This window comes from Ambystoma mexicanum, chromosome 3q (assembly GCF_040938575.1).
Source record: "Ambystoma mexicanum isolate Mex_15411 chromosome 3q, UKY_AmexF1_1, whole genome shotgun sequence".
Taxonomy (NCBI): Eukaryota; Metazoa; Chordata; class Amphibia; order Caudata; family Ambystomatidae; genus Ambystoma; species Ambystoma mexicanum.
Window position 1 is genome coordinate 796,637,984 of NC_090926.1, and position 23,102 is coordinate 796,661,085.

General features: G+C 45.4%; 1 protein-coding gene across 1 annotated transcript in view; it reads right to left on the reverse strand.

Moving 5' to 3' along the window:
* LRRC59 (leucine rich repeat containing 59) overlaps positions 1 to 23,102 on the reverse strand; it is a 162,919-nt gene that overhangs the window by 81,591 nt on the left and 58,226 nt on the right. The window contains exons 3-4 of the mRNA XM_069654878.1: positions 21,189 to 21,248; positions 7,719 to 7,877 (exon numbers count right to left, since the gene is read on the reverse strand). Of these exons, the coding sequence (XP_069510979.1) occupies positions 7,719 to 7,877; positions 21,189 to 21,248 (219 nt within the window). The remainder of the gene's footprint in view (positions 1 to 7,718; positions 7,878 to 21,188; positions 21,249 to 23,102) is intronic.

A 23,102-nucleotide genomic window follows, 5' to 3' on the forward strand; every position in this document is an offset into this window, starting at 1 on the left:
TGCCATGTCTGGTATGCCTATGTCTTCTAGTCTTTTGGTTAGGGTGTCATGGCTAACTGTGTGGAAGGCTGCAGAGAGGTCGAGCAGAATAAGGGCTGAGGTTGTGTTTGAGTCTGCGTTCGTTTTTAGGTCATCCCAGATGGATAGTAGTGCTGTTTCTGTTCCTCTTACGGGTCTGAAACCGACTTGAGCTTGGTCTAGAAGATGTTTTTTTTCTACGTGCTCTTGGGTTAGTTTGTATACGTAGGTTTCAAGGAGTTTTGCTGGGTAGGGAATGTTTGAAATTGGCCTGTAGTTGGTCTTCTACGTCGCCACTTGTGTTTTTTAAAAGTGGTTTCATATACGCTGATTTGAAGGTCCTTGGTACAGTTCATGTTAGTGATGGATTTAGACGTTTTCTGTAATATTCTGCTGGCGCTCCTTGTGCGAGGATTGATTGTAGATGTCCGGTGGACTGGTATCCATGGGTGATCCTGCTTTCTTGCTGTGTTTTACCAACATGGAGAATGCCTCTGCTGATATTTCAGGAAAGTTTGAGTTTGTGCCAAGGTTCTGTGTTAGGTTTGTTTGTTCGTATGTTGTAGTTGGTTGGTCTGTTGTGTGGGATGTTTTTACCCATGCATACAAGCCCTACCATAAAACTGTGCAGTACTGGCATGGAAAACATCATGATGGCCAGAACTCCCCAGAGAGTGCACAGGGAAAACATGAAGAATAGGCTGCCACCCATTTTTGCCTATGTTGTGAGCACAGGAGGACACTGCCTAAAACCACCATTGGGCTACACACACAGTAGCCTGAAACCATTGGGAATGGCAATGCTGATTGCCAAAAAAGCAACTCAGAACTGTGGGGAATTCATTTTATTAATCCCAAAAATGGTTGCATTACCAGTACTCACCACTATCAGAAAGCCGGCGTTTTAAAACCACCAGACTTTTGTGTAAAACTGAACAAATGAAACAAAACCAGACCAAGGAAAGACTTGCTAAGAGGTGGATACAATGTAAAACTATATTCTGAAATGACTTGAAGGAAGTAATTGTTTAATGTATATGTAAAAATTGTAAGTGATTTAAACTGGGAACAAAAAGTGACATTTAGCTGAAACCTGGCTTAATGAAACTGGATTCTGCCTGACAACTACCCCCGACAGGAGTTGAAACCTGCTCAGCCACTCTTCCCCTTGCCAAAAGGAGTTGTCACCTCTCCGATTAGATTAGGGGTGGAGCAGCTGGGGACTACAGGGAGTTGAACAAAGGCCTGTCCTGGACTCAGGCAAATGTTATATTGGGAGTGTCGTAAAATAGCTTCCTCTTGGGAGAAACTGGTGGGCAGCTGTGCCTCTGTGAACAAGCTGGCTTGGGGGGAAGTGAATAAACCAGTTATTCCACCCTGTGATGGGGGAAGCCACACCCCTTTCTGACCAGGGCATAATTTTAAAAAGATAGATAACTCATAGTGCGGACCTGTCAGAATTATATAAGTAATATCATTATTTTTCTGATTATTCTGTGAACATTTTGAGAGGTGTTAGGACCCTGTGGTGTATTCTGGGGGGTTGCTAGCGGAAAATAGGGTCTCACTCCAAATGTATGCATTGCATGTTAGAATTCTGACACTTTATCATCTGTAACCCATATCCCTGGTGCACATTTGTGTAAAATCTGGAAAGGTTTAGAGGTCGTTATCTGGATGAAAAGGGGAGAATTCTGTCATCAGTGGACACGACATCGTACAAAGACAGGGATCGGATGGTTTGGTGCTACAGAAAATATGTTAACTGGACCTATAATATTAGAAAAATGGTACATAGATAAATATGTATTTGGGTCAGAAATAGATTTGTGTGCAATCTGACAAGGGGAGGTTCCTCTGACCATAAAACCTACAGCATCACTCTGACTCACATTTCCTTCCCCCAATCAAGGGAGAGAGGAGGAATTGGCCAATGATAAGTGAGAGGGGCAGGTTTAGTTATGACCAACGCACACACCCACTTTCCAAAACACATAAAAAGAGACTGCTGGGACAGGTAGAGACATTCAATTCCATTTCCTGCGGAGCATGCTGACCGGCGACTTCACATCCAGAGATCCAGACTTCAAATCCATCAATCTCCAGAACCTGTAGCAGAAATTAACTCCAGAATTTGTAGCAGAGGCCTGAATCCACCAGCTGAATCCTCTTCAGCAGGCCTCAAAACTAACCAAACTATTCAACAGCCGGGCGAGCTGTTTGAAGTTTTGCCGAGAATTTTTTGCAAGAACCTGTAGCAGTACCCAGAAAGAAGTGTTACATCCAGAATCCAGAGAGGCTAGACCAGCAGAGCAGAGCTGACCCAGATCGCTGTGAGCAGAACCGGTGACTGATTGACCCGCCGAGCAGACAGAACCGCAGCCGGACGTGTTGACCAGATCCGTGACGAGGCCTAGTTCAAATTTATATTGTGAGTACCTAGCAGAACTGTGCAGAACCAATCTCTTAGTTAAAATAATATAATCCAAACTATTTTAACCTAAGTAGAACTGCCTCCTAGAAATCGTGTCATCTGTCATTTTTAAATTAAAGCTGCACAACTGTCACCTGTCAATTCTGCAGCTGCAAGCTGTCACCTGTCATTTTGAGTTTACTTTAAATCCGAAAAACTACCTTTATTTAATCGTCCGTATCTCTGGAACCGTTTGGGCTAGGAACGGGATTTAACTTTCCTCTGAAAGCTTAGAATCTGAGTTTTCCAACAACCGACTTTCTTATACTTTTTCCGCAATCACGATTTACGCGCTCTCGAAATTTACCGCGATTTGCGATTTTGGCTCAATTTCTCCACTTGTCAAAATAGCGGCTCCATTCTTTCTTTTGTTAAAATCCGTTTGCAACTTGGTAATAACTCATAGAGCATTGCTAAAGTGAGCCTGAATAATACCAACACGCATCTCCCACTCACCCTGAATCTCTAGAGGGAATTAAAATCAGTTGGCACATTTTCCCATCCATTGCAATCACATTTAAAAGCATTTTGGGCCTGTGTTTCAAACTCCTACCTGTTTCCTCTAAGTTTGCTGTGGGGGAACTGAATTTCATATTGTATTTGATTGCATTCCTGAGATCTGTGTGCTCCTCTTTCCATCTCCTTCCATTTCTTACATTGCATAGGGGAGGGGGGGGTGAATTGCCAGAGAAAAAGTGATTATCTAATCTTTTGCTAAAATCATATCAAGTATTTCTGTACTGCATTTTATTCCTCATTGCTTTTCCCTTGAAATCATAAAAGTATTTTTGCTACTCTATCCATCCTATACTAATTCCTCATTGATTGTAAAGAAGTGTGCTAGTGCCAGATTACCCATTGTTGATCAACATATGTCTAAGTGTACTATCAGATATTAATTTATTATAAAGTGTGATATCTATATATAGTTTAAATTCTCAAATAAACCTTTTAATTTGCAAACAAACCTACTTCTTGGCTCAGTGGGGTCAGGGGGATTCTAAGAGGGGGGTGTTATACAAGGGTGGTCATCCAGAGTACTGAACTAGATATAAAAATACATTAATAAGGGTTTTCCTCAGCATCCCAGACTAGGCATTGACTTGGTTGTAGTGTTGATTGAATATCGCTTGCAGTTGTCACTGATTTTGTTCTTGAAGTGGTCTGCCAGGTCGTAGTTTCTCTGAGGGAGTTGGGGTGTTGTCGCAGCCTGGTGGGTTTCTCATCTCTTTAATGATGTTGCACATTTATTTTTGTGTGTGGTGGCATTGGTGATTCTGTCCTCATAATGCCTTCTCTTTGCCTTTTGAATTTCCTTCTTCTATGCACAGATTTGTTTCTGGAACAGTGTTTTTTGTCTGGGTTGTATTCTTTCCCTTTTCATAGTAGTGGGGTGAACCATTTTGCCATTGCTCTTTTTTTTGATGGGGTGAATGGTTAACTGGGGTGATCTTGTCAATTGTATCAGCAATCCATTTGTGTAGTAGCTCCGCTTTCCCGTCTAGGTCATCCAGCTCTAGTTCTATAGTTGAGGGTCTGGTCATCTCCAGTTGTTCGAATAGGTTGCTTTCTCTGATGTGTTTCCAGTTTCTTTTTGTGGTGGTTGTGAGTTTAGGGGGTTGGATGGAGACTTGAGTTGGCAAGAGTGATCACGAATGGGATTATGAGAAGGTCAATCCACAGTATTTGTATCGGCGGTGCCGTGGTGATGAGTTTTTCCTTGGCAAAGATTGCATCAAAGGTGTGTCCTGCCGAGTGTGTTGCCCCTTTGACCAGCTGTCATAGTTTCATGGTAGTGAGTTGTACAATCAGCGAGTTTTGGGAGTTTGCATGACTTTCTTCAAACCAGATGTTGAAGTTCTCCAGGATGATTAGATGTTTGTGTTTGATGGCTATGTTGGTGATGGCTTCTATGAAGTTGTCAACGAATGTTGCATCGTATGTCGGTGGTCTGTACAACAAGATGAATGTGATGTTGGTTTTTGGGCTCGCTGTTAGGTATATTACCATGGTTTCACAGTTAATGTTGAGAGGTTTGTCTGCTTTTATTTTCAGGTGTACTTTTTATGCTATTGCGATGCCTCCTCCTTTTTTGTTTTTCCAGTTTATTTGAAGGCATTTGAAGTTGGTTGGAAGGCAGCTTTGGAGGGTGATTTTGTAATTGTCGTCCAGCCATGTTTCTGTGATGAATAGGATGTCAATGCCGTTGTCATCGAGTAGGTCGAAGATCTGTTGAGTGTTTTGACATGGATCTTGCATATATTAGATTGCAGTGGAGTTTGGAGGTGTAGTTTGGTTTGGGCTTTCTTGTGGGGTCGTCTTCTGATCGGTGGTGAGGTTTCCTTTCTGGTCGATCTCTTGTTGAGGTGTTGGTGCAGGGGCGTCGGTGTCGTCGAAGAGTTCTTCTAGACTCGGTCTTGTGATTTTTGTTTTCATCGGATTAGTCTTCCAGGAGTTGTGGGTGTTGAGTGGAAGTTCCTCTTGTTTTGGTGATGCAAGGTGTTATTGCATCAATCATGTTTTTGTTGTTTCTAGTGTTGTTCATCCTTCTGAGCGGTTGTGTTTGGTTGTTTGATGTTGCTGCTTCTAGCGTTGGGTTGGTTTGGTTTGTTCTGGTGACCAGTTGTTAGCGAGGCGTGGTGTGAAGTAGAGGGATTTGTCTCTTCTCTCAGCGTTGGTTAGATTTTTGTTCCTGTCTTTGAGGGTGCGTTCTGTAGTTGTGGGTCTTTGTCGCTGTTCCGGAGTGTTTGTTCTTTCTTCTCTGTTTATTTCCATCGGTATAGGTCATTTGCACAGCATTTTTAAGGTTGAGCGTTGTTTTAGTCTTTATTTGTTTGCTGATGTAGAGTTGGTTTTGCTTCGGTTGGTTGTCTTGTGGTGTAGTACAGGGTGTGGAGGGTTGTCTGCTACCAGTTTGGGCTCTGTCAGTAGGTGGTCTTGTCGGCTGCTGTTGCAGACTTGTTCAGTCGCTGTCTTGAGGGGTAGGGGGGTTTTTAGGGGTTATATAGTTGGGCGTTATTGGTGGCTGTCCTTAATGTCCGTCTCCCTGGACGAGCTTCACTACGGTGAGCTAGCTATGTGGGTTTAAGAAGGATATCTACTAACTAAAGAGTGGCTTTGGGAGCGCAGCTAGGACTCACTGTTATCTTACGAGGGTTGAGCCCCTAATCTTAGTGTCACTCCACAATAATCCGCCGGCGGATTCTGTCTCACTTTAGAGTGAGTTGGTCAGCGAGATTTGAGTGTCCTGTACAATGGGAGAGAGGCCTCCGCCTAACAGGTATCTAAACACAGCTATGCTTTGAAACACAGGTTTTCAAAGAAATTACTATACTGAACACATCTAGATTTGAGACACAGGTGACCAAAGGATTATAATGAATGAACACAGCAAGATTTGAGAGACCTGTATAGTGGAAGAGAGGCCTATGGATGCAATTTAAATACCATACAATGCAATTTGGAAACAGAACCCCTGCTCAATTTGAGTGACCTGTATAGTGGGAGAGAGGCCTACCAATTCAACATGAGTACCATACAATGCAATTTGGAAACAGAACCCTGCGAGATTTGAGAGACCTGTATAGTGGGAGAGACGTCTATGCCCAGCAGGTCAGATGAGTACAGTATTAAATATAGCTTGATTTTGTCTTACTTGAGGGTGTGGGAGGGAGAGAGGCGATGGGAAATAATCACACCGTTTAATTTTGGTTTGCTAAGTGGCTAGGATTCTGGGGTAGAGTAGTAGCTCTACTCCTAACCCAGGCCACTCCCATCTTACTGGTCCTCGTAGTTGATGGTTGACGGCTGGCCACTGGCTTCCCCTTGCGGACACCTGCAGACACTTTCTGGAGCCGGCCTTAAGGCCCTTAGCCGCAGGGCTGCACGGGCAGAGGACTGCCCTGGAAGCATCAGATATGTCTTGGGGGCATGGACTATGCAGGCCAATGAGAGCAGGAAGGGCAGGGCGGGAGGGAAGGGAGGCAAGAAGAGGGCGCGGGGTAGGAGCAGGATGCAACAGGGGTTACCAAAGGCCTCGGGGCCTTCAGAAATATCACAAAACAACCCAAAAGTTAAAGAAAGAGGAAAATCTATCTCTTGGTCAGAATGGTTTTTCGGTGGAGTTAAATGGATTGGGAATCTAAGACACAAAGGGAAATGGCTGACGTTAAAGGAAATGAAAGGAAAATGGAATGTTCATTATTTTGATCCTGCTGATTACAGGAGATTAAAGGGGATATTGGGGAAGTGGAAGCTGAGAAGGGTTGGATTTTGTAGCTATATCAACTAACAGACAAGGTGAGGGGGTTTAGCGAGTAGATATTACAAACTAATTGTATCTAGATCTAAGAGTAATGAGTCATTGATAGAGGATTGGGGCAGGAGATTACAATGTGAAATCACGACCGAACAATGGTTGACTATGTGTAGGAATATCTCCTTATGTTCTATCAGCCTGAGCAAAAGATTGCGCCAAATAGAAATTATGAATAGAGTTTATTGGACACCCGAACGATTGCACAAGAGAGGACTATTGGGCAAGAATGAGTGTTGGGGTTGTGTCCATAAGTGTGAAACATTAGAACACATATTGTGAGAATGTGTGCGAGTGAGTGATTTCTGGAGGGAGATTTGTGGAATTTTTAGAAATGTGTTAGGACTGGATCTAAATCATGATTTTGAAACCTTGATTCTAGGAGATGATGCTATCCTCGAGGACTTGAGTACCTCAAAGTTAAAATGGCTATTTAGGTGGGTATCAGTAGCGAAGAAATTGATACTTAGGGGATGGAAGTCGAGGTTGTCTCCAGAAGTAGAGGTATGGAAAGATGAACTGTTAAAATTAGCAGAAATGGGAAAGTTAATTATTGTCGAGAGTGGAAATAAAGGTTATTTATGAACTTTTGGGGAGATTTCCTGGATATGTACTAATCCTGTATTAGAAGTTGTTTATTTGAAGGAGTGGGGAAAAAGAGGGTTAGAAGCGGGAAGGATTTGTTTGAGCTGTATTTATAGTAGATAGATATAGAATTACTGTTAATTGTTGATGTTGAAGTAAATTGTATTGATGTAAGATTTGTAATGTGATTTAACATTTGATTGTAAGTTTTTAATTGAATTGAGAAATTGATAGTGTATTTAAGAAAATCCAAAAACAATTTTTAAAAAGTATAATTTACTCCAGTGCGTGACTTCTTATTTAACAATCTGTGAACCTATCATTTACCTTAAGCTGGGAAAAGCTGACTGGCAAGACACTCAATCTGTTGTTCAGTAGGTCAAGATGTTGCAAATTGATCAGGCGGCCAAATTCGGAGGGCAGCTGCAGGAGCTGATTTTTACTCAGATCGAGCCTCACCAGGCGCGTTAATGCACAGAATTCTGACTGCAAAGGAAAGACATATAACACAGTTAGTACACCTGCTGCACTAACATTCTGCATTACAGTTATTAGTATGCCCCTTTGTCAGGCAGTTTTTCTAAAGTTCATATGTCCAGGGCTTTATTAGACTCTCTCTACTTGGCAATACAGAGCTCCAAACCCTAGTATAGGCCTGTACCACTCAAGGTAATGGTAACTATGACAGCCAGGCTTATTTTAGGAGGGAGAGAGGGCTGTAGGAAGGTACAGCAAACTTGTAGCACACATATGGCCCAAAGAAACACAGACGCTCTGGGCGTTATATCAAAAGAACAATTTTATATATACACACACAGGAAAGAAGTACTATTACTCTTGCCTACAGAAAGGTAAGTACTATTCATTAGTAAGCAGTAAACACAATCGAAAACCAATGCTATACCTCTGGGAAGTAAACCACAGTGTAAAAGGCTTATAGAATGGCAGTATGCCATTCTAGGTCAGTAAAAACCACTTTGTAGCAAACTATGTAGAATATTCTGTTTCAGAAATAAAATGAAGTTCCAAGACCAAAATACACAGGTAAGCACTTTCCAACACTTTTAATACTTTCTTTAGAGAGGCCTTAGGCTTTAGCAGTCCTTCCCTAGCTAGGTATGAGATTGTCTCAGAATCAGAAGTGGACACTGGGCATCAGTGGCCTTTTACAGAAGAATCCTCAGGAACTCTGACGTTTCTACAGCTTGTGTCTGATCCTGTTATGCCTACTAAGTACTAAGCTTTTGAAGGTAAAAGTGCTCAGGGACTTCATAGAAAGATCCTTGAATGCGCACCAGCATTATGCATATGCAAACGTGTATGGACGAACACCCAAACGTGCAAATCACCACCTCGGCAACACAGGAGCGGCAGGACAACTCTAGGTAAGTTTTACCTTGAGTCTCACCATACCTCAGCAGTGAAGATGATGCAGGCGGATGCCCGCACGACACAACAGCTGCAGGACCCAATCACCAAATTCTTGGTCTTCTGATGAAGGGACACTGGAAGGGATTTTGCATCAGCAGTCGAGTGAAAAGGTTCCCAGCAAAGGATTCTTTGTAGGTTCTCGTCTGGGCGATTTGCCTCGCTTTCTCAGTCCAGCTGTCACACCTCGGCTCCGTTCCACACTACGACACCGTGCTCCATACCTACCTCAGGGCCGGCTGCGGAAAAGGACATTCGACAAAACTATTGCGCTGCGCCGTTCTCTTCGGCATTCTGCAGCGCCATTCCTGATGAAGTGGAAAATGCCCTGGAGGCTAACGACTACTGCAACAGCCAGACGGTTCCGAACTACGATTCCCATGAAACCTAAGGGAATTCGTAGTCCTTAACATCACGTGATCTCCACTCACTTGGCTCCACCTCCTCATTGATATAAGCGGCTGCAGCCCGGAGGACGCTGCTTCTGTTTGATAGTTACAACCGGCGCTTAAGTTCCTTCTTTTCGCCCTACTTCCTGAAGCTCCTCCTTACGGTTCTATTCTGCTTCATCCCGTGCTCAGGTAAACAAACCCTCTTTTGAACTAAGGACTGCCTGTCTGCCTGCTGATTCTGTTACCTTCTTGCTCGCCAGTGTACTGACTTATGGATTGTTATAAGGACTGTCTGCCTGTTGATTTGGTTACCTTCCTGCTCGCTCGTGTACCGACTTTTGGATCGTTATAAGGATTGTCTTCCCATTTGGCTCAAGAGTTCAAGGACATTGGTTGTATCGGATTCCGTCCTTTAAAGTGCACTTTGGGGACGCCTTGCAGTTGTGCACCTACCCGGATCTAGTGCGTCCCTCGTTCCGCCCGGGACTAGTTACCCAACTAACATTCCCTGTTTATTATTTTGCACTATCGTTGTTGTTCTGCATCCTGGAGTAAAGGGAACTGTGACTTCCTAGGGGACTATCAGAACATTGTGGTATCAGGCTCCTAGGATTGGGTTGTTCAGGTACTATTCTGTCCTATCCCCATCTATTGATAGTCGCTGTTATTCCAAGTGATTAATTGTATGTTGTTTCTTGCAGCTGGGTCCGTGGCGGCGCGTTTTCTCCCCGCTCTTTCGGGTGATCGGTCCCTCTGTCTGGCTTACATATCAGCAGTGGGTCATATCATCAGAAAGGTCGTTTTTCCCTCATAGAGAGGAGGGTCGGGTGGAGGCTCCAACCCGAGCTCTTCAATCAACGCACAGTCTCGCTGGTTTGGCCTCCTATCTTGTCCACTCCCGTGCGGTGAGTATCAAAAACAGAAGCCATGGAAGAGACGGACCCTTTGGCTGCTCTGGTCCGTTTGGTATCCGACTTACGGTCGGACATGACGGCGGCATATGATGCCCTGCACCACCGTATTGATGGTTTGCAACATTTCCCGCCTCCCCACACACTGGGGATAGACACATCTGGTGCCACTGCTTCTGGTTCCGGTGTCTCTCCGGCCTCCACGTCGGGATTTACAGCAGCCGCTGTTCTCATGGCCACACAGTTTCCATTGGCCCCGCCAGAACGCTTCACTGGCGATCCAAAGCATTATCGGACATTCATCAATCAATGCAAACTGCACTTCCTTTGCCGCCCCGCAGCCTTTCCCAATTCAACCACAAAGGCGGCGTTTGTCCTCTCACATCTAGGAGGGACGGCTGCAGCCTGGGCCAATCCGTTACTCGAAGCAAATAGCTTCCTATTGTATGACTGTGATGCCCTCATCATCGCCATGAACAGGGTTTTTGATACCCGTTATAAATCCCAAGCTACAGACCTAGAGTTCCTGAACTTACGTCAGGGTACTTCTTCTCTGTTCACTTATCTTACCAGGTTCAATCAACTCGCTGCTGAGACTGACTGGCCCGAAGAAAAGAAGTCAGCAGTGTTCTATAAAGGGTTGTCAGAAGAGTTGAAGGACACCCTAGCAACGGTACCAGTAGTCCCTACCGTATTTGGTGAACTCCTGGACCTGGTATTACAGATTGACGCTAGAAGAGCTGAAAGGAAAGGGGAACGCAAGTCAACTACACCAATACCCCCTCCCTTGGATTCTGTCAGTCTTCCTTCTTCTGTTCCAGAACCTATGCAGGTGGGAGCCGTCCGAGGTCCTTTAACACCTGCACAACGGGAGCACCGGCGATCCCATAATTTATGTATGTATTGTGGATCAGCCGAACATTTGCTAATTGACTGTCCAAAGAGACCCCACGAAAAGGCGGGAAACGCCAGAACCCGGCGATAGACGGAGTCCCTACGCCGGGGGTATACTCTTTGGACTCTCACGGGGTCGTTTTTGCCCCAGTCAGCCTGCCGGTAGTTTTTACCGTGACCCCTGACACTTCATTTTCATCCCTTGCCATTATTGATTCTGGGGCCACCGGTAATTATATGGACTACGAATATGCTGTAAAAAACAACGTACCAGTCCTGTCTAAAGCTCAACCCGAAACTGTACATGCAGTTGACGGTACATCCTTGATCTCCGGTCTGGTGACCCAAAACACGTCTCTGCTCCGGATGCAGACAGAGGACGGGCATGTGGAAACCTTATCGTTTGACTTGATCAAAGCTCCCCAGTTTCGGGTCATATTGGGAATCCCTTGGCTACGACACCATAATCCCTCTATTGACTGGGCAAACAGGGTGGTTCAGTTCCCTTCCTCCGTGTGCAATGAAAAATGTTTTCAGAACACAAGTGTGTATCCAGAATCATCCTCTCAGGCGTTGGTAGCATCCATGGCAGTCATCGGGGCCGTTTCTACCCCTACGCACATTCCTTCGGAATACCTCTCCTTTCGGGATGTGTTTGACAAAGGGGGGGCAGATCACCTGCCACCTCACAGACCATATAACTGCCCTATTGATCTGGTGCCAGGTTCTAAAATTCCGGTTGGGAGAGTGTATTCTCTTACCATACCCGAGGACAAGGTACTGAAAGAGTACATCGACAAATCATTGGTCACTGGGTTTATTAGACCTTCTAAATCTCCTGCAGCGTCTCCTCTCTTCTTTGTCCCGAAGAAAGAAGGAGACCTCCGTCCTTGTGTTGATTATAGAGCATTGAATGCCATTACGATAAAAAATCAGTACCCCCTTCCATTGATTTCAGTCCTTTTGGATCAACTCGGGTCTTCTGTAATCTTTACCAAATTGGATCTCCGGGGCGCCTATAATCTCGTCAGAATGCGTGAAGGGGACGAGTGGAAAACGGCATTCAAAACCCGGTATGGTCTGTTCGAGTATCTAGTGATGCCCTTCGGACTTTGTAACGCTCCGGCCACGTTTCAGGCCTTTATGAATGACATCTTTCATGACTGTCTAGACCAAATTGTTGTTGTTTATCTGGACGACATTTTAATATACTCATCCTCCACTGAACAACACACTGAACACGTACGCTTTGTACTACAACGGCTCAGGGAAAACAATCTATTTGTCAAAGCAGAGAAGTGTGTATTCAACACTACCGAGGTTGAATTCCTCGGTTACAACCTTACCAACCAAGGCATCAGAATGAGTCATTCCAAAGTTAAGGCGGTACTTGAATGGCCTGTCCCTACCTCAATTAAAGCCTTGCAGTCCTTTCTGGGATTTGCTAATTTCTATAGGCGTTTTATCCACTCTTTTTCATCCATTTCAGCCCCCCTCACTGCTCTGACAAGCTCTAAGAAACCATATCGATGGGATGAGGAGGCGCAGAACGCCTTTGAGGCTTTGAAAGCTGCGTTCTCCACCGCTCCGGTCTTACAACATCCTAATCCTCATTTACCCTTTCTAGTGGAGGCTGATGCTTCTGGTTCCGCCATTGGGGCGGTTCTGTCTCAGCGTTGTCCTGACTCCGGGGAGATCCATCCAGTCGCCTATTATTCTAGAAAACTAACCCAATACGAACGCAACTACCCCATCACTGAAAGAGAACTCTTGGCCATTAAGGACGCCTTCTCAGAATGGAGGCACCATTTACTGGGTGCACGTCATCTGGTCACGGTCTTCTCTGACCATCGGAGTCTCCTGGCGTTTAAATCCATGAAATGCCTCACCGCTCGTCAGGCCCGCTGGCATCTCTTCTTTTCCCAGTTCAACTTCACCATCACCTTCCGGCCGGCCCGACTCAACACATGTGCCGACGCATTATCGCGTCTGAATCACAACCCGAGCAATTCTGCATCAGACCATTCTCTATTGTTACCTTGTAGGGTGGTTTGTGGTTGCACACCCCAGCCTTCGCTTCGCTCCCTGGTCTCGGAATGGGTTTCCTCACATGCAGAGGAATGCATGGCCCTCAATCTCGATGTAGTACAGGGATTGCCATACATTCAGGGTCGTTTATACTTGCCACCTGGGGAGGCACGCCTCCGCGCCCTGGAATGGTCTCATGACTCATTAATAGCGGCCCACCCGGGTCAACAAAAAACTCTGGACTCTTTGCGTCGCTGGGCGTGGTGGCCCTCTATGTCTAGGGATGTGGTTGACTATCTGGCCGCTTGTTCTGTGTGTGCCCAATGCAAAATATCACGTTCCAAACCAGTGGGGTTATTGCAACCACTTCCGGTGCCGCACAAGCCGTGGTATATGGTCTCCATGGACTTCATAGTGGATCTGCCTCCGGTGGATGGTTTTGATACTATCTGGGTGGTCATTGACTATTTCACCAAAATGGCACTCTTTATTCCTTGTATGGGTCTGCCTTCAGCACCAGTTTTGGCATCTATGTTCCTCAAGCACATCTTCCGTTTCTTTGGTCTACCATCCATCGTGGTGTCAGATCGCGGCCCACAGTTTACCTCGCGTTTTTGGAGAGCCTTAACTGTATCTTTACACATTGACGATCGGTACAGTACTGCCTATCACCCTCAGACGGACGGGCAGACAGAGAGTCAACGCTACTCTAGAGCAGTTCCTCCGTTGTCTGTGCTTACGCTTTCAGTCTTCCTGGTTGACGATGTTGCCGCCAGCTGAATTTGCCTATAATAATTCTTTGCACTCGGCTTCTGGGGTGTCACCTTTCTATGCATTGTATGGGCAGCATCCACAGTCGTTGCCCTTGGATCCTTCTGTTCCCTTGGATAATCCAGCGGCTCAGGCATGCGTTCGGGACATCAAATCCGTCCACATGGCAGTTCGTTTGCATCTCCTCACTGCCCAGAATAGGGCCAAGAAGTATGCTGATCGGCGTCGGAGTCCTGCGCCGACATACAAGGTGGGCATGAAGGTCTGGTTATCTACGCGCAACCTGAGAATTCCTGGTAAACGCATGCTTTTGCCCAAATTTGTGGGTCCCTATTCTGTCACTGATGTGGTTAGTCCTGTGGCGGTGCGACTTTCTCTGCCCGCCTCATGGAAATTGCATCCTGTCTTTCATGTATGTCTCCTTAAGCCCTGTCCTCCTGCTACTCGTTTGCCACTCCGCCCCCCTCCCGTGCGGGTGCAGGGCGATGTTGAATACGAAGTGGCGGATATCCTGGACTTCCGACTACGCAGGGGTCGTCCGTTTTACCTGGTTGACTGGAAGGGCTACGGTCCTGAAGACAGATCTTGGGAACCGCTGCATAATATCCATTCTCCTAGACTCCTACGCCGCTTCCATGCGCGCAGGTGGTGGGCGCCGCCTTTGGGGGCGGATGCTGTCACACCTCGGCTCCGTTCCACACTACGACACCGTGCTCCATACCTACCTCAGGGCCGGCTGCGGAAAAGGACATTCGACAAAACTATTGCGCTGCGCCGTTCTCTTCGGCATTCTGCAGCGCCATTCCTGATGAAGTGGAAAATGCCCTGGAGGCTAACGACTACTGCAACAGCCAGACGGTTCCGAACTACGATTCCCATGAAACCTAAGGGAATTCGTAGTCCTTAACATCACGTGATCTCCACTCACTTGGCTCCACCTCCTCATTGATATAAGCGGCTGCAGCCCGGAGGACGCTGCTTCTGTTTGATAGTTACAACCGGCGCTTAAGTTCCTTCTTTTCGCCCTACTTCCTGAAGCTCCTCCTTACGGTTCTATTCTGCTTCATCCCGTGCTCAGGTAAACAAACCCTCTTTTGAACTAAGGACTGCCTGTCTGCCTGCTGATTCTGTTACCTTCTTGCTCGCCAGTGTACTGACTTATGGATTGTTATAAGGACTGTCTGCCTGTTGATTTGGTTACCTTCCTGCTCGCTCGTGTACCGACTTTTGGATCGTTATAAGGATTGTCTTCCCATTTGGCTCAAGAGTTCAAGGACATTGGTTGTATCGGATTCCGTCCTTTAAAGTGCACTTTGGGGACGCCTTGCAGTTGTGCACCTACCCGGATCTAGTGCGTCCCTCGTTCCGCCCGGGACTAGTTACCCAACTAACATTCCCTGTTTATTATTTTGCACTATCGTTGTTGTTCTGCATCCTGGAGTAAAGGGAACTGTGACTTCCTAGGGGACTATCAGAACATTGTGGTATCAGGCTCCTAGGATTGGGTTGTTCAGGTACTATTCTGTCCTATCCCCATCTATTGATAGTCGCTGTTATTCCAAGTGATTAATTGTATGTTGTTTCTTGCAGCTGGGTCCGTGGCGGCGCGTTTTCTCCCCGCTCTTTCGGGTGATCGGTCCCTCTGTCTGGCTTACATATCAGCAGTGGGTCATATCATCAGAAAGGTCGTTTTTCCCTCATAGAGAGGAGGCTCGGGTGGAGGCTCCAACCGGAGCTCTTCAATCAACGCACAGTCTCGCTGGTTTGGCCTGCTATCTTGTCCACTCCCGTGCGGTGAGTAACACCAGCACTCTGGTGAGGGGACTTCAAGGAGTGGAATCTTGCCTCTGGAGTTCCGGAAGGAGTCCACCAAAGTTTCAGGAGGATTTGATCTTCTGAAGACGATGCACTGCACGATGGTCGGAGGTCCCAAGGTATTGCCGGTTTGCAGCCCAGGAAGGTCACAAGTCATGGGGAATAGCTCAAAATGCTGGTAGTCTGAAGGCTGATTGTTCCCACCAACTCAAAAGAAGGAATTGTCCTCGTCTGAGCTCCTCTGTCACATGGAAGAAAGGATCAGCATAGCAGCGATCACTCAGCAGGCATCTCCGTTTGCTGGAAGTAGCTGCAGAAATCATCTCCTCTTTGGATTTAGTTCCAGAGGTCGACTCTGCCTGTGTACCAGGAATCCGGCCTCTTATCTAGGAACCCAGCCAATCAGCATTCATGCCACATTCAAACTTTGGGGGTGGCTGTCCTTTCAGGACAGTCAGTCTCCCAGTGGAACTGGTTTCAGACAGGCATACTAGAAGACAAAGACCAGCAGAGTTTCGGGATCCTTCCGTGCTTCCTGTCCTCACAGGCACACTGGCCCCTTGCAGGCTTCTCAAAGGATTCCCGCCGAAGACAAAAGTATGAGAAGTATCTCTCCCCAACCTGCAAGGCAGAAGAAGGACCAAAAAAGGACAAGCAACTAAGAAATGGTGAAAAAAAGAAGACCGTCACCACTTGGGTCAATGTTGACCCTTCTGTGTATTAGCGTGGTTGTGAGCAAAGCCGGCAAGTCAAAATAACACAAAAGTAAGTAGAACACATCCACTGGCCCCAGCCATTCGGGTATGCTTGTCACTAACAGAAATGTTGCAGGGGCAACAAGAAAGGGGATAGAGTGTAACCCCTCAGCACTCCATATAACGTAGTGCGTGCTGATCTGACAATATAAAATGTAGAAAGGATCAAAAGTATTGCCTTACCCATGGGAACATGTGCTATTACAAGGAGAATAAAATAAAAAGGGACGCCCAAGGGGCTCCCCGGCAACACTGCACAGATAGTGCTGTGTGCTGCAAAAGTCAATTACAGATGCCTATTAAGTTGAAGGAAAGCATGCCTCCAAAAATAAAGTATGCAGCAACACTGAAATGACTCCAATAGCCAGAGTAAAAAAGGGTGAGTGGGGAAAAAGGTTCCCACTCATCCAGGAACATAGACAACCCCACAAGCCCAGCAAAAAGAGCTGGGGGTCTCACAGGTGAAGGAGATTTGGCATACAAATGAAAAATCTACTCAACACCTTTATGTTAATAATTGCCAATAATTACCCTTGGTTTTCGAGCCGTGGCCCATACATTTGGTATAAGAGCATGTGTCACAGCACCATAAAAGAGGCCTGAGGAGGGCAAGTGCTGTATCCAGCCCTCCAGATAAGCAGTATGTCCATCTGGTTTACACCATAATATCAGGCACATATTTCTAACAAAAATAAAACAAGAAGCAAATACTGTGTTCAGACCTGAATCATTAGCAGTACCTATTGCACAGATGAGCTCTATTATTGTGTATTCAAATCTGAAGAGGATTCATGGATTAAAAGGAAATCTTCATTAGTTTTGGCTAGTAAGTGGTGCTGTAAGAACGGTCTATAACCCAAAATTATAGGCATTGGAAGTAAAGTTAGGAGAGAGATGGGATGTGAGGAGGGCCAGAAAACCTGTGGGGGCGTTTGGCGTGTTACCGACCATTGAACAATCCATAACCATTGGATAGGCATTCATCAAGCAATGCTATAATATACCCAGGTACTAAAACCATTTGCTAGCAGTTCCCTATTCCATGTATAAGGAAAGATTTTGTTTTTGCTGCTTTCCTCCCATAGACCTCTACGGGACACACTCTTTTTGCTTGTTTTGAACACTCTCCTGACTTTTTTAGAGAAAGGCTTTACTTCCCTTGATTATGTCTCTCTTTATGAAGTCTTTTATTGTTAGAATTGCACACATCACCTTACATTGAAGTGCAGTTAATATTCTTTATCTTTTTATATAATGGCTTTTTGGATGCTTTTAGAACGTGCAGAAGACAAGCTGGTGGCAGCTGTGATATTTTACTCGTGCACTTTCACGTCTACAGCAAATGGCAATTAAAGGTGGCTAGCACCCTAAGATTGCTGTGCCACAAGGTATTACGTTTCTGTGGCCTTCTTCCTGCTTTCTCAGGTGAGGAACTGCCATATAGGGAAATGCCTTTCCTGGGGAAATCTGTGGCTTTCACGGGCTAAGGGACTGTGTGCGTGTTTGCATGCCTGAGAAGGGGGCTGGGACTGTCCAGTCCTAACCCACATCTCTAATACCTAAATGTCTGTTGCTGGGCACATGTGAGCAGCCCTCCAGCCTCTTTTCCTTTGCAGATGGGGAGCAGGTGCAAGTCAATATAGATCACCTGGCCTAAGCCCCGGCCTCGTTCATAGCCCTGCCTCTTCCGTTTGCTCTTAACTCTTAGATCAAGGGCATCTCTCTCCCGGGCGTCCGAAGCGAAGGGCAGACATGAAGGGTGCTAAATCTCTCGCAGCATCCTTAATTATTTGTGCTGGGCATTTATCACCCAGGCAGTTCAAAGGTTTGAGGGAAAGGATGACTTTTTCAACCTCGAGAATTGATATTTTAGAAAAACGAAAGCAGAGCAAAGGTTTATGAGAAGGGATGGGGGTGCTGGCTGGTGAGACCATATTAGGTAGGTTGGCTTTTTTTGTTGTTGCAATCTTGTCCTGAAGGGTGGTAACTTTGTTGGATAGAGCCTGCTGTATATTAGAACACCAAGTTTTATCCTTCACACAGTTGTCTGGCACTGGGACCGGAGTTTCTAGTTCTTTTAAGATTACAAATAATTCCTTTGTGCTTGAGTTTGCTTGCGAGATTCTATTGTTTTAAGTTTCTTGTTTGGCCAGAAGCATTTCTTTCTTGTAGAGAGATGATATGTTAATAAGGTTGGTTCTGTTTTCAGCAGAAGTAATAGCCTCCATGAGACTTCGCATTGTCTTTATTCCGGTCTCAAGGTTTTAAGGTGTGGGGTAGAGGGGCAATGGTGTCTAGTGCTAGAGTCATGGTTTTATTATATTCATCAACTAACATGGTAGAATTTGTGGTATCAGGTAGTGAGTTGAGGGTAGGTAAAATTAGGGGAAAAGTTGATCTACCGTAATATTCTTTTTATTCCTTGTTAGAACGGGAGGAGCAGATGGGTTGTTTTTAGTAGTAAGAGTTTTAGCTGCTAGTGTAAATGATAAGGGGTGGTGGTCTGTCCATACCTGTGGGGTTTTGGCAGTAATAGAGGCACTGTAGTTATAATCCGCAACTCACTTTTGGGTGAGGCCAAGTTCAGTGAGAACATTAGCGATGATAGCTGCTTGATGGTCTTTGGGGTCATTAAATCCCAGATTAAGGTCCCCTAGCAGTAACACTTGCAAGGTGTTTTTTAATTTGTCGGCGAGAATGGTGGGGATGTCCTCCTCAAATGAACCAATGGGTCCTTCCTGGAGGTCTGCATAGAAGATGAATGGTAAGTATTTGGGAATCCACGATAGGTAATTTGGCAGTGAGGGATTCACAGGATTTAATATCTGGGGAGGAGGCTAGTTTCATGGATAGATTGGATTTAGCAATGAGGGCTATGCCTCCTCCACGAGCCTCACGTCGGTCTGCTCCAAGAATGGTGTAGTCATCAGGGACTGCTAAAGTAAGGGCAGAACCTGCTGCTAAATTAAGCCACGATTCAGTGATGGCGAGAAAGTCATAATTTTCTGCCAAGATTAAATCGGCTATCTCCTATGCATGCACCACTAAGGATCTGGCATTTATTAATGCCCCCTTGAGGTCTTGGGCGGGACTACCCATCAACGGGGTAGGTGAGGTGCAGTTATTTTCTCCATCATCCCGTAGTAAGATACATGGTTTATTCTGTTGTAGTTTTTTATGGATAGGACTGTGTGTTTTAGGTGAGGGTAGGGTGATGAGGACAAACTTTCCAGTTGTAATAGTTTAATATGTGGGCACTTTCTCCTATAGTCTATATTAGTCATTGAACTAGCAAGAGGTTTGAATAGTTTGAACAATCTAGAGCGGAGCCTGATGTTTCTTGAGTATGTGCTGCAAGGTCTATTAGAATTGGGTAGACCCCAGGAGTGATCAGTGTTACCTAGCAGTAGTTGTTGGCCCAGGTTGCTGGGTAGTGGTAATGTAGGTGTAACACCCCAAGTAACTGCCATATTACTTGTAGTGGTGAAGACTGGTGCTGGTAGGGTAGAGGGGCTGTTAAAACTAGACAATGCACATAGTGCTAGTATGGCGCCCAGTAGGACTAGGCGTAGCACGGCAACATACATAGTGCACCAAGGTCGGTTGCAAAGTGTATTGCAATATGTGTATATGCAATATGCAGTATAGTGATAGGCTAATTCAAATTGCTAAGGGTGGTGCAAGATACAAGTTGGTGCAAAGAGGCTAGTTTGATATCACAGTGTGTTATGCATTCAGGCAACAATTATAGTGATAGGCCAAATCAAAATTGCAAACATTCAAATTGCTGACAGTAAGGCAGGATGCAAATTGGTGCAAAAAAAAGGCTAGTTTGAATTCACTGTATAGTATGCAGTATTGATAACAGTGGGGCTAGTGTGATTAACAATGCAGTGTCAATGTGTAGTCGGACAACGTATAATTATGATGGCTGAATTGAATTACTAGCAATGGGCAATAAGCAAGACTGGTACAAGAGGCTTGTTTACTAGCGAGGACACAAAGTATATAGAGGCTAGTTCATTGAAATTTAAATGGCATCAGGTGTGGTAGAACACTGTGTACTAGGAGGGGCTGACTTGAATAAAGCAGCGATAGGCAATGTAAGACAGTAGAGTCCATTGGGTTATTGAGATCTGGTGCCGGTTTCGCTGCAAAGGGTGTGGAAGTCAGTATTCAGACCGTGGCAGGTTCAAGAGTTATGTCTGGCAGGGTGAGCGTTACCTGCACGGTGTCGCAGAGCCGACCAGCAAGTATATGAAATATTGCGGCTCTTAGATGTGGGCAATGGCTCCTGGCTCCCCGTGGCCAACAGGGGCAAACAGGGTCTTGACGCGAGAGGGCCGGCTTCCGTCTGCTGGCGGATACACACCAATTAAGGTTTGCAGCGTTGCTATGCAACGTGTAAACTAACACATGGAGGGGCCATTTTGATACAGGTTGCTTCGTACGGCAAAATCAGTTGTGGTAGAAAGGCCTCACATTCAGCCAAGATTACGTTGTGGAGTGCTGCAGGGTCCCAAAAGGGGCTGAGGGCATCAAATGCATGTGGATCGTGCTCACCTACTTAATGTAGGCTGCACGCGGTGCGTGCCGGGTTTCAGGTGCTCCGGCAGCTCGATCATCGGTTTCCTGCAATCGAAGGGAGGACATGAGCAGGGCTCCTGCCCTTTCAGGAGATCCAAGTGGATCTATTGTATTTTCCCATGTTCCCTCCCTTGCCTTGAAGTGCTTTGAAACACATTGTGTATAGACGCCTATGCAGTTCACAGCATCATTTTATAGCAAAACTCTTTCTCTTACCGGGAGAGATGTCAGGTTGTTACAAGACATGTCCAAGATTGTGGCCTTCGGAAGTGCTGCCTGTAAAAAAGAAAATAATTTCCCAAAAGTCATTTGCAGCAGCAAAAAAGCCACAATATGTCAAGTACAAACTTAATGTGTCAACTGAAATCAGAAACGAGAGGTATGGTAGGAACTGTACAGGTTTGTATCCACGGTTATTAAAGTAATCTCAGCGCAGAATATGAAAGAGTAGGGACCTTCCTGAGACACCATATGGAAAATAAAGTGTCCCATCCTTAATGTGAGTGAATAAATAATTCTTTATACTTCTCTTAATTTCTTATGATACATAGCTTTTTAATTCCCAGAGAGAAACAATGATCTGAACCACAACTCCAAAACATTGCCATACAAACATCCACATGTTGCAGTAAGTACTGGCCAACATAACTACCCCATACACCAAAATAGTGGTCATGCATGGCAAATAAAACAGTCACCTGCTCGTCGCACCGACAAATATTCTAGCAATCCGGAATGAATGCTTACCATTAATTAATTTAAGGTAATCATTATGAAAGTTATACTTTTTTCAACACTCCCTCAATAGTTTTCTTTGAAACCTCATTCTTTTCACTCATTTTCTATCCTGTGCTGACTTTTTTTGAAGGCATGTGAAGGCTTCTTGCTCACTGGTTATGTTACTGTTGTTAAAGGACATTTGTACCACACACTATCACCACCGGAGTGGTCCCATGGCGCTCTGGCAGATCTGAAAAGAAAAGGGGATGGGGTGAGTTAGTGGGGCCGAGCAGGAAAAGTGCAAGAGAGCAATGATGTGCTGTTGGCAGGTTCAGTTCAGTTAGCACTGTTCGCTGAGCTTAGGGGTGCTTTTCGGTTGGTAGCCATTGTTTTCTGTTGTGCAAAGCTATGTGAGATTTGTTTTGTTGTTGCAGTGTAGTGAAGTTTGTGCGGTTTGATGTGCTTTAGGGTCTGGTTGTGCCTGGTCAGACTTTGAGAGGTGTATGCAGAGGGATGAGAACGTTAGTGGGTTGGTTAGTGGTCTCGCTGTCTTCATCCGATACATGCTGATTTCCAAGTTCTTTCTAGATAAGGCGCGTGAATATCTCCTAATTTCTATCCAGATGTGGCACCGGTCAGCATCAAGAATCCCTTCCAGACACGATGCAAGCCAATGTTCACAACCATGTCAAAATGCGGTACGGCCAACATTCACAATCTCATCTGGAGGCGACCGAGGCCAACATCGACAATCCTGTCTAGATGCAATGCAAGCCAAAATTCACAATTAGAACGATGTGGCACTGGCCGACATACCCAATCCTGTCCTCGATGTGACGCAGGCTACTATTCACAATTATATCCAAGTTTGGCATTGACCATATTCACAGTCCTGTCTAGATGTGACGCAAACCAATATACACAGTTCTATCCAAATATGCCACTGGCAATATTCACCCATCTGTCGGTTCTAGGTGTTGTCTGTACCATCAAGGGTTTTGTCAGCCTGTTCTTTTGCATTTCCTGTTTTATTGTTTCAGTTGCTTCAGAGGTGTTAAAGAGCCAGGTTTTTAGTAGTTTTCTGAATTTTAGGTGGTCTTTGGTGTTTCTTATTCCTCGGGAGGTTGTTCCAGGTTTTTGCTGCCAGAAGGGAGAAAGAGGAGCCCCCTAGTTTTTTCTGGCATATAGTTTTGGTTCCAGGCGGATTTCATTGCTCGATCTGAGGAGTCTCATTGGCTTGTAGATGATAATTTTCTTCTGTAGGAAATCTGCTCCCTGTCCGCCGATTGCCCTGTGTGTTATGCACATTGTTTTGAACATATGTTGTTTGATTGGAAGCCAATGTAGCATTTTTAGCGCTGATGTGCTGTGATCTCTTCTAGCAAGTTTGAGGAGGAGTCAAGCCGCTGC